The following is a 16,004-nucleotide window of genomic DNA, read 5'->3' as shown; positions in this document are numbered from 1 at the left end:
AGGTAAGTGTGGTTCACATCACCTGTGAGTTTAGAGGGACACTGCTGATGGGAAGCTCATGATGGTTTTTCAAATCTCGATAACTTTTTTCCTTATTTTACTGATTGCAAATATAACCAGCTTTCTACAAGAACATAGTTAGTAGTGTGCTTTTTGCCTCTTTCATCCATCTTTGATTTTGGGTATTTTTTAGTTAAGTGTTCACTGCTCATGGAAGTTGTAGTCAGTAGTGAAAACTGATGTGACAGACTGTACAGGAAAGCAACTTTATTGCATGGAAAAAAAGGAAGCAGGAAAAGATCTATCTTTCAGTTGATAATGTTCTAGTATGAAGTATCTCGTTATTGTTGTGTAGTTGAGAGTTATCTTTCAAACTGCTTCTAAGCAGGTGCCACCTGTAACCTATTTGATATTGTTTCTGCCCTCACCTGAGCATCTCTTCTCTGTAGTGCTGTTGTGATATCTTTATGAATCCATAACTTTATGTTGAAAGTAATGTGTTAATTTTAATGAAATAGGTATACTAGATATTTTAGATCTTAACTTTGGCTCCAGCACCTCAGGATGACTAAGTGGTCTTATGATCAGGCTTTTCAATACTGAAATTATGGAGTGTTTAATTGAAATTAGTCCCTTTTAACTGATAAATGAAGTTGCATGCTTTTTAAAAAATTATTTCTTTCAGCTGAAAAATTGAGGTTTCACAAGATAATATCTAACTAGATATGGAACTGCTTCTGTCTTGTTCTGAATTTAAAATTACTGCATATCTTGGAGACAAAGCCACTTGGAAACAGACACTTGGAGAGTGTGCTGATAAATTGGATGCTGGTTCATGCTCTATGACAGCATAGCTTTTTAATATAATAATAGGTTTTCAGGAGCAGTCTGCCAGAGGTCATGCTTCCTGAATGGCAAAAGACTTGCACTCACGGGACGTGGTGGGTGGGTGGTGTGTTTGCACCTCTTGTTGTCCAGTTTGGGCTGTCAGCAGCAGATGGAGGGCACAGTGACTGAGGGGAAGGGCTGTCCAGCTCTTTCTGTCTGTACTGTTTTTAGGACACAGCATTGCAGGGGACCATGACACACGACACAATGACTGGACTGACTGTCTGTACCAGCTGGATCTTGTTTGGCACAATATGGTGGATCTTAGCAAAAAGGCTTAACAATGGCAATTATGTTTTATCTCTTCTTCCCCGTTTTTTGTTTTAACTCCAGAACCTTCATGTACTTAGCTGAGCAATTTCAATACTGAGCTCCACTGCACTCTTTCCTATCTGAACTGAAGATACTGTGACATTGAAAATTCTTTTCAAATCATCAATTTAGGATTATTTTTAGTGCTAAACCAACTATTCTTGCAATTTAACCACAATAACTTTTGTCAGATAATCTTAAGGGAACAATATGATATGATAACCTTCTTATCAGGCCAGTTTTATAGCTTAGAAGACACTATTTCCTCAAGCTGAAATATTTAGGTTGCCTAGGGGATTAATTATAGGAGGATACACTATAATTAATTATTTCTTCAAAGCTCTGTCAAAGCAGTTTAGTGATATCCACCTTATAAAAGAAAGTTTCCTTTTTTCAAATAGAGGATAGAAAATAATCTGGAATATTATCCTTACCTTGTTATCCATGAGCAGGTTTTGGCATAAAGTTGTATTTAATAAAATTTTGGCATAAGTTGTGTTTATCCCATTAGGTCCAAATGTGTGGTATTTTTTGAGAAAGAAAATCCCAATTCGCCTCTATAATTTTTCAAGTTGATAATCTTTCCAAAAATTCATTTGACAAGGTATTCACTGCTATCTCAACACAGCACTATAATGTAGAAATTAAAGCTATATTGCTAACTTTAATGTGTGACAGAGAATAATGGACAAAAGTCAAAATTCTTGACAGAGCAGTGTGTATGTTACTATATTCGATTGAATGACTACAGCAAAAATTATTTGTCTGAGAAGGAAACTTTGTTGGTAACATGCCATAACTGTGTCTTTGTGAGCTTAGAAAGTGACTGGAGCAGGGTAATACTCTTTATTTGGCAACTTTTGCTTTAGTGGTGAATTTTTATTTCCTTTTTCTTCCCGTTAGACCTATGTTGCCCATTTTGGTACAATTTTTCTAAACTTGTAGTTATAAGGCGAGGGCCCTCCAACAGCATTTGACATTTTAATAATAAACATTTTAAATGCCTTTTATGCTTGCATGATTTCAGAGGCATATATACTCCTAGTTAGACTCCAAAGAGCTGGTAAAAAAAAGGACAGTTGAAACAAAGGTATTTTGAATTCTCAGTGAAGAAAAACAAGTTTAAAGAAAACGGGAAAGAATACTGTAGCATTTAAGATGTGTTCATAAATATCTGTGGCAATTCATGCATTGTTAATATACACACCTGTTCCCCAGGGAAGAAAAGAGATTTTGAAAAAGCAAGCAAACAAACAAATGCTAACCAAACCAACAGTTTTAAGTTCTATTGGATGAAATAGTGATCACAATGTGCACAAACTTTTGTTTTTGTTTAAGTGTCTTTTGGGGAGGGGAACAGGATGAATAGTCATTCAGTCAAGCCTTAATATCACTGCTTCTATTAAGAAACTATGCTTAATTAAGCCCTTCTATTAAGCAGACAGTAGTGCAAGCAGGTGAAAAATCAGAAAACACTTTAGAGGTGATATGTGAAGAGGCTGCACTTTAGTATCCAATACCCTGGCTGCTTAGGTTGAATAGAGCCTAATAGTTTTCTAAAATTAAGGTATTAATCTCAGTGTTCAGCTGCCTGATCAATTTACTAGATTTCAGGTGACCTGTAACTGCCGGGAACATGTTCTGTTTGTAGGAAACTCAAGGTTATTTTGACTAAATTGCTTGGATATTTAAAAAGCATTCTCCTTGGTTTTCATGATGGAAGAGCTGTTGCAGTGCAATGAAATGCTTGGCTGACTCAGGATAACTCAGACATCTGAATCTTGAAACATCACTAAAGAAGTATTGAAATAAGTATTTCAGTAAAAATCATTCTGATAAAAATGGTGTTCATTCAAAATGAACAAAAAAGCATGATACATTCATTCTGTTTTTTTAGGTGGAACTTAGCTGTGCAACTATCTTTATGACCAAGCCAGCAAACTCTCCACTGACAATGTCTAATGGGACAGGAAGTGGTATGGAAGAGTTTCACAGCACCTTAATCTCTTTATTCTCACTCTTTGTGTAAGGTCATAACAGTTTTTCAGAGGTCTCCATATTTTCTGTGTGAGTTTTCTACTTTTTGTGTTAAAAAAACATTAAAAAATATACAGGCTTATCTCAGAGCTGACTCCAGGCACTGGTGGTTGACATATCTTTAAAATTTTATTTGTGAAGTCTAAAAACAAAACAACAAATAAGCTAAGAAGTGAATACCTGGTTTTGTTTAAGGGCTTTAAAATAGAATGGTCGTATATTTTTTGAGGTACAATAAATTTTCATTATCAAGAAGGAAAAAGTAGTTTTGATTAGCAATTAATTGTACTTCAAAACTTTCTGTGGAATTAATTTTTTTTAAATTCAGTTTTTAAATTCTATGCTTCTGTGTTCAAGTTATTCTGAAAGATCTTAAGTTTCAAATGTTTAAAGATTAATTTTTTTGGTGTAAAAAAATCTTATACATCAAATTTTTTTTCAGTTTTTGGTCTGTCTTACCATGGATGAACCAATGACGAGCTATTCTAAATGTTTTTGTTTACTTCTTGTCTTTGAAATTGCCATTGAAAAATTAAACCAGTATATAGGTTCAGTGTTTAAGTAGGATTCATAGAATCTTTGCCGTTTTTCTAAACTGCACAAATTTAGTCCTTTCATTTCAGCATCTTTTGTTGGGGTTTGAAGTCCCAGTACAATCAGACAGTGAAGGTGTTTGATACTTCAGTTGATATAAAAATTACAACATTAAAATAAAACATGGCGATTGGGTCCTACAATAAATTTCTGGTTTCCTCTGAAAACACTGTAGTGGAAGTATTGTGAAATGCAGAAGGAATAGGTGAACTAAACATACTCTAGGGGAGGGAAGAACCCTGAGTTTGTTTTCAAAACACAGAAAGTAATTGTTATGAAGGAATATGGTAGTGAATGATGGAATACAGCTGAAAGATCTGCATCTTATGCATGTAGTTGTTGATGCAATTTTGGAAGTAGAATATACATATTTTCCATGTATTAGTGCATTTGTGTATTATTTATTTTTTTCCAGGCACTGGCCCCTTCAGCCTTTTTACTGGAGTTTTCTTGAGGCAATACTGTAGTTAGTCCAAGGCTCTCAAGGCACAGACTGAAGTGATATGGAATACTTAAAAGTGTTTCTGCTCTTCTGAACCAGATTTTTTTTCCCTTCTAAATGCAGATTTATAAAGCCTGCACTACAAGAGGAACAAGGAAAGGATTTTAGTGAAGGTACTTCCTGATCCTGAAAAAGTCAGGGGGCTTCAAGCCCATCTTGGACCTCAGAACATCTCACAACTTTGTGGTAAAAGAAAAATTTAAAATAGCGCCTTTGGACTTAATCCTTTTATCCTTAATTGGAGAGTAGTTATGTGCTGCAGATTAGGATATGTGTGCCACTATAATCCATCTAAATCATAGGAAGTATGTGTATCTGGCATATGTAGTAGGTACATAACATTTACAAGTCTTGTCTTAGGTTGATGTTGACTTCTTCGTGTTCTCAAAATATACAGTTCTTGCTGTGCTGTTGTCTGTGTTTTTTGTGAATATTGTTTTCTTGAGGGTGTTCCATGGTTTGTTCTTGAGAAAGCCACAAAAAAGGTCCTGTTTCCTGTGAGAGTGGAGGGATGGATTATGTTCCTATTGTCTGCCTAATTCTGCGCCTTTTGCATGAGCAATGGATATTATAAAGATTTCTCTGTAGAGTTATAAAGGAGAGAATTCATAGGAATGCATGTGTGTGAGTTGTCTCACCTTTGTTAGTGAGTCTGAAGTTCAGGTTTGGGGTTGTCATTAAGACGGGTAATCCTGCAGTGATTCTGAAATGTCAATCTAAGATTATGGAACTTTTTTTATAAGCACAGAATCACTGTTTTTGTTTATTTGTATGTTAACCAGAACTGTCAGACTTTACTGCTCTTAGAAATAATATGTAATTTTAGCATAGCTCTATTTCTAAACTACACATTTCTTTTCAAATGCTGTTATAATTATGGCATTATATTGCATTAGTTGCAACTCTATTGAAGTAGGTTCTTGTGAATTTACTTATTTATTGAGAGTATCTCTTTATTTCTTGATGTGACCAGTTTGATAGTATGATGAAAAGCTGATCCCTGGATAACAGATTCTGTTTTCACCTTTTACACCTAACGAAAGCAACACAAAATTATGTTGTGTGCTGGTAATTTGAGGTTAAGATTACCATCCTACTAACGCTTATGCAGGGTATTATTCATAAACTGCAAAAGATGTCTTATTTAAGAGGAGGGAAAATCCTCCTATTTCTTCATATATGGTAATAATTTTATTATCTATATTCAAGATTAATATTCTACTATAGAATGAACAGTTTAATTGGATCATAATTTGCTGCTTTGATGTAAATAGTTTTTGGTTTTTCTTGTTTACGTGTATGACAGTATTGATGAATTTATAAGAAACTTCTCTGGATGTGATATAGAGGAACGTATTAACATAATTTATTTATATATTTTTAGGTAAACTGATAAATCTCCTTAGATTTTATATAGTCAATTAAAATCTAGTCAATTTAATCTAGTCAATAACCTTGGGGGAACGTACTGGAATCTTCTTTTGGGGAAGAACCTGTTTTTCTCTGACTTAATGTAAAACTGTTTATTTAACTTGATTTTTAATAAACTACCCATATTCCTACCACCCCAGATTTTCTGGTTACATCTGGCACTATATCTGAGAGCATAGATCCTAATCATAAACAAAAGACTTCTCAATTCAATCAAATGTCTAAGATTGTGTAGTTGTGAATGCAATTGGTTTCCGAATCTACTGTATCTAAGAGGAGATATGTTTAATCTCTAGAAATTATTAAAACTATTTTGATATAATTGTGCTGATGCAGTTTAAGCACAATTTCACTGTAGTTTCATATGTTGCTTTGACCTTAACTTTGTGTTACCTTCACTCAGTTAATAGACAGACTTGCTGATTGCCTAGCTGTTTTCTAAGTATTCATTGATTAATGTTCATTGGTAAATGTTTGATATCACATATTATTCAAATTATATCCATTGGTAATCTGAATAGAGTGGAATTCTTTTGTGCAAAGTGAGGCCAAAATACAAGTAAAGAATTCTTTGGGTAAGATACTAAACTCACAATTTATTTTCTTTTCTATCTGTCATGCTAACAGGGTGGAACGTAAATAGATTATAAAAGTTGATGTCATACTGGCAACAACCACTCTATATAGGATTAGTATTTAAAACTATCTTGGTAAACTGGAGACAGTATTTCATAACCCAAGAGGCAGGCAAGTGGAAATATTTTACATCACATGGAAAAATAAGGTGTGGGCTGACCAAATGAACATTAGTGAAGCAGAAGAAGACTAGATGTCACAGAAGATGCAATTGAGAGTTACTTGTATGATGTCAGAAGCAATTTTGCTCTTGGATGATTTAAGTGGAAATGTTGTTTGTAAAATGCAGCTGAAATAGTGTGCTATACTCAAGAGTGATGAAGGCTTCACCAAAAATATGGGGTGAGGTGTTGGAAGGGGTGGATAGGAAAACAAGAGCACTAAGTCAAAGAAAGCAACCAAAGAGATGTTGGAAGAGCATCATCTGTTTAGCTTGAAAAACTTATTATAAGGAAAATAAATCTATAAATGCATATAGGTATGTTGCAAACAGTCTTTATACATGCTGTGGAAAAGAGAAAGACATAATTGGAGGAAATGTCTAAAATAATCAAACATTAATTTTTATATTAGAAAAAGTGGTGCTTGAGCTGCAGAACAATATAATCAGATTTGGACTTTTTCAAGAATAGCGATTGCAGCGTTCTTCACAGTTTGCCCTACTGATTTCTTTTTTTGTTTAAGAGGTCAAGCTACAGCAAATTCCTAGTTCATGGGGGGCTTTTGTTAACGTCTAGATTTTCCCTTCTCTCTTCAATTTACTCCTAGGAGTCATAGTGAAATGGGGTATTTTGTAGAACCTAACATGACTAGTCTTCTGTTTGACCAGCTGGAATAAAAAAGTATGATCTTAAAGGCTGCCTGATGTTAATATAGGAATTGATAGCTCTAAGGAGAGAACATCCCTGCTTAGAGTTCTTGTGCACAAGCCCAGCAAAACGGAATATTCTGTTCAGGACTAAAAGGTTTTTTCCTCTGATGCATGTTATTTTGTCACTTTACAAACCTGCTGTAAAACCTGGAGTGCTTTTGCATCACTTTTGATGAAAGATTGACTGCTGGGTATTTTAACTGTTTTATGCATTGAATGTTTGCAGAGTGATGTCTGGGGGGGTTATGGAGATATTTTTTTGGTGATTTTTTATTATTATTACTGTAGGTAGATGGGTTTCAGATGTGGTGAGGAGTATTGAGCAGTGCAGTAACTTCTAGTACTAACTGTATAGATTGGTAGCAACAGATCAGTTCTCTGCAGGAATGTAAAGTGTCAAGAAATTTCCTCATACTGGAAAATCCTGCATTTTCCCTTTGCCTCTCTACACCCCTCCCTCTCGTCATCCCCCAGAAATTCTGTTTCTAAAAGAAATATCTTAAATCTCTAACATCAAATTTCTGCAAATTAGTTGGTATGATTTAACATTGGAAGTGTATTTTCTCTTCTGGAAAAAAACCCCACAAAAACTTCTGATGCATCTAACGGGTATTGTTCATTTTGTTCCCTTTTGAAATACGAACTATTCATATTGTTATGAATAATTATTTTTTGTATTATTGAATGAGTATCCATGCATATCCGTTCCAAAATACATTAAATAATTCCTCAGCGGCTTATGGCAAAATTAACTGACAAATTGGTTTTGACACTTTCTGTTTCCTTCTTTTTTTAGAAGTTTGCCACTATTGAAAGAAGGTTGTGGATCAGGTGTCAGTTTGAGGTACACAGAGGCATAGCGTTCAGTATTTACAATAACATATGATAGAAGAAGTTTAATTTGTGTGAAATCATGAGAATATTTTCCATTTGAGAAATAAATATTAATTTCACAGAGAGGGAAATAAGGATAGTTTAAAATACCTGCAGAGTCAAATTTTCTCTGAAATGAGCATGAATCAGACTCAAATACCTTCAGAAAGTGGAGGACATTGGTCACAAGATTTTAATGCGTGAGGGTTTGAATAACTTTGTCCAAAACTTTCTGTGTTGCCTAAATTTCTTACAAAATGAATTTTGAATAGAACTGAAAAGTGTCTTGAAACGCTGTGAAACACACAACTTCTGAAGCTCAATTTAGTAACTGATAGAAGAGCTGTAGGAAAAAAGCATTAAACTGCTGCCAAGGAGAGTGTCACAATCATGAGCCTGCACAGTTGGCTTTTGATGAGTTTTGTTCCTAAAGGAATATTAAGAACAGAACATGGATTGAGTTATTGGAAAACGTCTAATTTCTGTAGAGCCAGAAGAACACCATGAACAGACAATAACCTGAAGATTGTATATATGGCATTTATTTTCAGAAAAATTATTTTATAGGCTCTATAATTATATTTTATAGGTCATCTTTAGTAATTTATATCAGAAAAGCATGCAAAATAGATGAGGGGATCTGTACTTGAAATGTTATGCTATTCCTACTTTTGACTGAGGAGGTCTTGACCCTTATGTGAGGGACTCTTAGAGTTTTGAAAAGAGCTAAGTAATTTTTTTTTTAACCTACCAAATTGGGTAAGTATTCAGTAGAATTTTCTTTCTTAAGAAAAGAGAATTGTTATGCTTAGGTCTTATTCTATGTTTTTCCTCATGGCTCTCTACAGCAAGGAGAGGGCTTTTATAATAATAGGGGAGTGAATTTTTGTGCTCAAGTTACTTACGGTTTTATTCTGTATTTAAAAAAAAAAAGGAAAATAAGTATCTAGATGTTTTCTTGGGCTTCAATTCAAGAATCATAGGAGTCTTTCCTTCAGGGGAGGTTGTTCATATTTGCATAATGAAGAGATAAATGCCTGGTTTAATTAGATGGTCTTGGTTCTTTTCCTTCCACATACCTCCATCCTCAAAGATATGCACCTGTGTTATGGCAATTCATGGCAACTTCTTAAGATTCTAGCTTTCTTGGACTTTTGGCAGGGGTTTTTGTTGAAATCCGAGGATACATCAGAAGTCTTGTAGTTTTGATTTTTTTAATGGTATTTTTGGAAGCTACCATGGCAAGCAGTTCTTTATGCAGTTTAAATATTAACCCCTAGTTTCTTTCTACCTCATATAAATCAGTGTTCAGTAATTAAACATTACTACCTACTGACTCTTCTCCTATCTTTCAAAGCAATTTTTTCTTGCAATTTAAAGATGTGAAACAGTTTTTATTCTATTACCCAGTGAGATGTTGTTTTTTTTTTAAGAGAATTCCAGTTTTGTTTACAATTTCAAAGTCCTAGTTTGTCAAAGTCCATTAATAGTCAAGAACTCAGAATACATTTCTAGCTGAATTGGGTTTCTAACCCACCAGCCTTTCTGGTGACTTTTAACTTATGTAGTTACTCCAATTCCTTTTCTCTAAAGCATAAAGCATTTTAATCTATTTTCATTACTCCTCTTTTCATGTTTTCAGAACTTGCATGTGTTTGTTCTCTTCTGTTCTTCAGTGGAAAACCACTGATTAGTATGTAATTTGGCTTCATGGCTTGTATCTTTTCTCAGTTTTGGGTGTTCTTGTTGCATTTTTTTTTCACCACTTAGGTGGTTTTCACCTTTATAGGAGAAGAGTGAAAGAAACTAATCAGCTTTGAAGGTCTTGTTTGTGTAACTTTGCATAAAATTGTGCTTCTAGGTTCAGAGAACTGACTCTGATAAAACTATTTATAATGGGAAATGCTCTAATCCATCTCAGAAGGTTTGCTGGAGAAATTTTAGTAAAATTGGTCAGTCTGAGCTAGATTTCCTCAAGGAATTGGTTCTCCAGATGTATTTGAGTAAAGTTACACTGCTGGACAATGAACATTGTTGTCTTGAAATGTGAATCCAAGTGCCTTGAAGAGGTGGTTTTTGGATAAGCCTTTATCACTGATGATGGTCTGACGTTTACTAGTAAGTTGTGGTTTTTCATGTTAGTTGAATGCATCCCTTGTGAAGGAAGGATGAATTAACTTCAAATGGAAATGGAAATTATGGTAATTGTATTGCAGGTGTTATGCAGGTGCTATCAGTAAATTTGCGTAGCAATATATATGCCCATATATTTATGCACATTAGAGAAATAGAAAACCATGATCTTTTGGAATACTGAAGCTCTTCTGTTTAAGAAACAATATTATTTTAGGAGGCAGAGATTTAAGTTGTTAGAGGTCTAAATCATCTTTATTCATATTTTTGTCTGTAAATAAAGGTATAGCAGTTTACATGTATTCTTATTTTAATAATGAAAATATTTGAAATAAGAAGTGGAGGGGGAGGTGGGAGGGGAGGGGCATGTTGCTGAAAATGTTCCACAACAAGTTAAATCTTGTACCACAGGAAAGACTGGTCAAAATGTTATTTGATGCTTGTATATATACATTTAATAGAGTTTATTAATGTCATTAATGGTAGATTATCTAGGGAAAGTGGTCATGCTTGTATGACTAAAAGATACCTTTTGACTTTCAGAGACCCAAAAGAGTATGAGGTAAAAGAATTCAAGGTACATCTTTCCAAAAGTGTATGAAAAGGTGTCAGGATTTGCTTTTCTTAAATTGCAAATATTTGTGATGCAGCCAATTTAGGATTATAAACTCAAATCTGCATAACTTCTCATTTTTTGATGGGCTGAGAGCAGTTAACTCCTGCTCCCAGTGCAGAAGTGCAATACATGGTCTCTATGTGAGTGGTTTAGTCATGGTTTTTGTATCAATGCAGTTTATTTTAACATAGTTTTAGGATTCTTAGATTTCTTGAATAAATGAAATAAATTGCCATAATGATGCTTCTAAAGTAAAATATTTCAGATAAAATTTTTCATCATTGGTAAAATTCACTAATTTTACCACTAACTGTTTAAAAACCTTCACTCTTTAACTGAATGAAGCATGTAAACTTTGATAATTTTATTGATGTTGTTGTCAAAGACCAGTGACTTGAATAATGAAAATATTTGTTGCTTCTTCTGAAAGACAGCAATATTCATGTTTTTGTCTTAATATAAGGAATAAAAAACCTTTAAATATTATGAAGTTTCTCCTCTGTGTAATGCATCCACAGTGCATTAAGCAATTGTACTCAACTTTTTGCATTACATCTTTGCAATGATATAGCTTAAGTTAGGTGTATCTCTTTTTTTTTCCAAATAAAATGTATATAATTTTTATAGTGGGATATTATTAAGGGTTGGAGTTGAATGGTGCTTCAGAAGTAATGTGATTTAATTTGTGTATGCACAAGAATTATGTCTTTGCATAATTACTACAGTCCTCATGATATAATATGTCAAAATTCTTGCATTTCAAATGCTGAAAATCTGCCCTGTCATTGCTAGCTTATAGCCATCTTATGATTATCCACACATAATGAACTTAAAATACATTGATTCAAAATGTTAAAAAAGGTATATATTTTGATACAACAGCAGATTTGCTTAATCTGAATACAAATAAAACTAAAGTAGCCTGATGAAATATAATAATAATAACAATAATGCACTTCCTAAAGTCTTTTTTTATTGGTACATTTTTCATGCAACTAATTAAAGCTGTGAAATATGTTTGTACCTATCGGAAGGTGAAAACATTTCCTGGAAATATTTTCTGCACTAATATACTCTTTGCTTGGCAGATAATTTAAATTTAATGAGGTTGTGTAGCATTACTGAAAAATTATATGCATAAGGTCCCCTTTTACTTGGAGGCGTAAGAATTGAGGAATTTAATTGTATAAGAAGAATAAAGAAAAAAGGGTGTGGTGTTCTTTTGATGGATGAGAACAAGGGTTTATTTTGAGCTATTGTGTTCAATCATATCTTAATCTGTATTGTTTCTGACAGAGTTCTTAACACTTTTTTTCACAGTACATTAGGAGTTCTTAAAAAAAAATTGTTATAATTTCTTTTCTCTTCCTAATTTGTAAAGGGTCAAGACTAAAGCAGGGCTGGTTTAGCTAGGTTTTGATTCCACTAATGTTATTTTAAAAAAATCCAAACCTACAAAAACACCTATTAAGATTAACCAAAACATTCAAATTAAAATCTTACTCTGAAAGAAGACAGCTCCAGATAAGCAGAAGTAAAATGCCATACCCAAGTCTAGGGGGATTCTCAGAAAGTCTTGCACAAATTCTTAAAGACTCTGAGAGATGACCTGAAATATGGTTAACTATTATACTGTCTAGTAATCTATGAGTCTTCAGCATGAAACAGGGAAAAAGAGAGCATCCAAAAGCATTTTTGGTTGTGATCACAAATACCCATTGAAAATCATTGGTATGCTTAAAAGTTATGAATTAAATACTTCAGCACGGGAATTTAGGGAGTTAAAAGGTAAATATTTTTTATGGGAAGCTCATTTGATGTATGGCAAGTGATTCAAAGTTTCTTGATATAAAAAGCTAATAAAGGCTCTGATTTTGTTTATTCACCTAATGAGAAGTTGGAGTTCACCTTTCATTTCCTACTGACTGTGAGGCAATAGGGTAGCAGTGAAGTGCTAGGAAATTTACTAGCCAAGCTTGATGCAGACAAACAAAGGAAGCCAGCAAAAAGATAAGGGGGAAATGGTGGCCTGGTCAGGATTCTGAATGAGATTTGTAGGTTGCGTGGATGGAAACAGTTCTAGGTGAAGTGCTTTTATCTGTGAAGGGGGTAATTGAATGTGAGGTTTAAGATGTGAAAGCAAAAGAAATAAAACGATGGACAAAACCCTGAAGAATCTGCATAGAAAACATGGAGCAGAGAACAAGGAGAATATACTTAGAAGAAATGCTAAAGGAGTAATTTGATAAGTAAAAATGGATCTCGTGGGAGCTGATGAAAGATCAGATCCCATGAAGAAATAAACTGCTTTACAGTGGGGAGTGCTAAGGAGGTTGAAGATAGAGTATTGGTTCTGCTGTATGTAGTTAAGAAGATATCAGAAGTTTTGGCAAGAGCAGGTTTTTTTTGTAAAAGACTTCTTTTAAAGGATGACATGAATGGAAGGAAACTTCAGGGAACAGTTGTAAATACTGCATTCTTTGAGCTTGTCAGTGGAAAGACATGAAGTACGATAGTCCTACAGATGCATGAGCCACAAATGTTCTAGTATAGCTTTGTTTTTCTATACCTTACAGTACATGAACCTGTAATAAAAATATATATATAGGCTAATAAAGTCTGTCTGTTCAGCTCAGGCCTGATTCTTTTGGTTAATAGCAAAATCTGTGTTCAAATGGAAGAAAATGCATAAGACTACGGAAAAAATAATTATTCTATGTGTCCCTATTAAGAAGATAAACAAACTATTGCCATAGTGAATGATGCTAAATTATAATTTAAATAATTTTGTACTTTCCCTTATAGGAGAGAGAAACCAGTTCCTTTAGTGAATATATATATGTAGAGCCAGTTTTCTTCACTCATTTTTTCTAAGCTGTGTTAAAAAAAAGCAATTGTGGATGAGAATTTGATAGTTCAGCCTAAAAATGCATTTAAAATGCCCATAAGTATCTCGATTGTGCTTGCAACTGTTAATAGCAATTCTTTAGCAGTTATAGTGGGAAACAGATATACTTTTTGTAAGGAATTTTCAAAATTCTTGGAGAAATACTTGCATTAAGAAAAGAAGATTTGCAAATAATTGATGTTAAATATCCATTGTTTCTTGGTTATGTTTTGTATATTTATTTGTTGTGCTATGTACTTGTTGTTCTAATGTTGTTTTAATCCTCTATATGTGAAATTTATGTGCAGTAAAATTAAACCTGAAGGAGGAAGCTTGGTTGCTGAAAGATAATTTGTAAATATGTTTTTTTCAGATACCTTTTGATATTTAATCCTGCGGAACAAGAGCGATTTTCAGTGGTTTCAGTCAATGTGAATTCACCCAGAGTTAAATTATTGTCTCCTTTGGGAAAACCTGTTTCTGTCCAGATAAGTGCTGTTTGGGATGGAGCAACTACAGTATCACATGAAGCTTATCAGGTACCCTACTTTAAGTAAAGAGCATTAAAATATGTTTGACAGATACTATAGCTTCATAGTTGAGGAAAATGGAGAGTATACTTCATATATTGGCAATTCTATTCTCTGTAGACAATACTATTAATTCAGTCATTTTAAGTAAAAAGAATCAAAACAAAACAAACAAACAAAAAATCCAAAAAAACTCAACATACATGTGTCTAGAATTAAAGTTTGTTAAAGCTGTTAAACTTTTGTGGTATAATTTACTACATTTAAAGGATCAGTTTCAGCTGCATGACTGGAAATTATTGGATGTGTGTATTTTCCCATCTCTTTCTCAGTTGAGATGCTTCTCCCTTCAAGTGCCAATCTGTACACAGTGACACAGAGTCACACAAGTCTGTATGTTCTCAAGCACTCCAGCTGGAAAGTCTTGTACATGCAATGGCTTAAGCATTTACTTTCAGATGTCCTCTTCCCTTCCCAATACTCAAGCTGGGCAGATATCTTCAAGCCCACCTCCTGTTTTTTGTTTGGAGCAAAACTTCAGAATTTTTGAGTTGTACACCATTATAGAAAATTGTCCTTAATAATCACGGCACACACCAGAAATTTATTTCATTAAATTTTAATGATACAGTAGTAGCATATTACTGGAATAGGAATAGTGTATTGCTTTCAGGCTTATGTTTTGATTCCTTTTGACATGGGAACTTAGCTCAGGATAATATTTCTGTGACGCTTATTCAATAACTGTCTCTCAGTTGTGTTCCAAAGGGGTAATTATTGTGGGTAAACCCTGCTAAGCAGCTCAACCCCACACACCTGCTCACTCATTGTCTCAGTGGGGTGGAGGAAACAGTTGGATGGGAAATGGTGAGAAAGCTCGTGGGTAAAGCTGAAGCTGTGCACACAAATAAAGCAAAACAAGGAATTCATTCACTGTGTCCCAAGGCTGGGCAGGTGCTCATCCATCCCTGGTGGAGCAGGGCTCCATCACATGGAACAGTGACTTGGGAAGACAAATATCATCACTCCAAACATTCCCCCTTCCTTTTTCTTCTCAGTTTTTATTGCTGAGCATCACGTCACATGGTCTGGAATATCTCTTTGGTCAGCTGGGGTCAGCTGTCCTGGCTGTGTCCCCTCCCAGCTCCTTGTGCACCCCCAGCCTCCAGGCCCCTGATGCAGCTTAAGCCCTGCTCAGCCATGGCTGAAACCTCCCTGTGTTATCAACGTGGTTAATACTGAAACCAACCACCAAAAGTGCTACTATGAAGAAATTTAAATTTATCCCAGCCAAACCCAGCATAATAATTAGTACTTTTATTGCCTGAAGAAGCGGAAATGAAATTACTTGTCTGGACTTCAAATTCTAAACAAATTGCTTTGGAGATGTACCTTGTATACTACTTGTCTATGCAGATTATAGCTCCTTGAAAAACAGACTGAGAATGAGACACTTGTTTATACTTATTTAAATTCATGCATTTTTAAATTTAAATTTCAAAATGAAGTGATAAATAGAGTCCTTGTGCACTTGATCCAGTACACATGCATCTTCAATGGAAAGCAAATATACTCAGAACTGCATGTGATAGCTAATATTCTTAACAAGATCCAAAATTTTTATTGCATTAATATAATGCTAATCTTGATTCTAAGCAAATTAGTGATAGAGATGTTTTTTGTTTGTTAATTCT

The 16,004-nt window shown here is 34.2% G+C and overlaps 1 protein-coding gene and 1 long non-coding RNA gene across 6 annotated transcripts in view; one reads left to right on the top strand and one right to left on the bottom strand.

Moving 5' to 3' along the window:
• MAN2A1 (mannosidase alpha class 2A member 1) overlaps positions 1–16,004 on the top strand; it is a 108,445-nt gene that overhangs the window by 58,386 nt on the left and 34,055 nt on the right. For both annotated transcript variants that reach the window (XM_014877305.2, XM_014877304.2), the window contains exon 13: positions 14,154–14,319. In XM_014877305.2, the coding sequence (XP_014732791.2) occupies positions 14,154–14,319 (166 nt within the window). The remainder of the gene's footprint in view (positions 1–14,153; positions 14,320–16,004) is intronic.
• LOC148219685 (uncharacterized) overlaps positions 1–16,004 on the bottom strand; it is a 68,947-nt gene that overhangs the window by 38,940 nt on the left and 14,003 nt on the right. The window lies entirely within an intron of this gene.

Source organism: Sturnus vulgaris, chromosome Z, assembly GCF_052056855.1.
Source record: "Sturnus vulgaris isolate bStuVul1 chromosome Z, bStuVul1.hap1, whole genome shotgun sequence".
Taxonomy (NCBI): Eukaryota; Metazoa; Chordata; class Aves; order Passeriformes; family Sturnidae; genus Sturnus; species Sturnus vulgaris.
The sequence above is the reverse complement of the archived record's forward strand: the minus strand, read 5'-3'. Positions and strand labels throughout refer to the sequence as shown.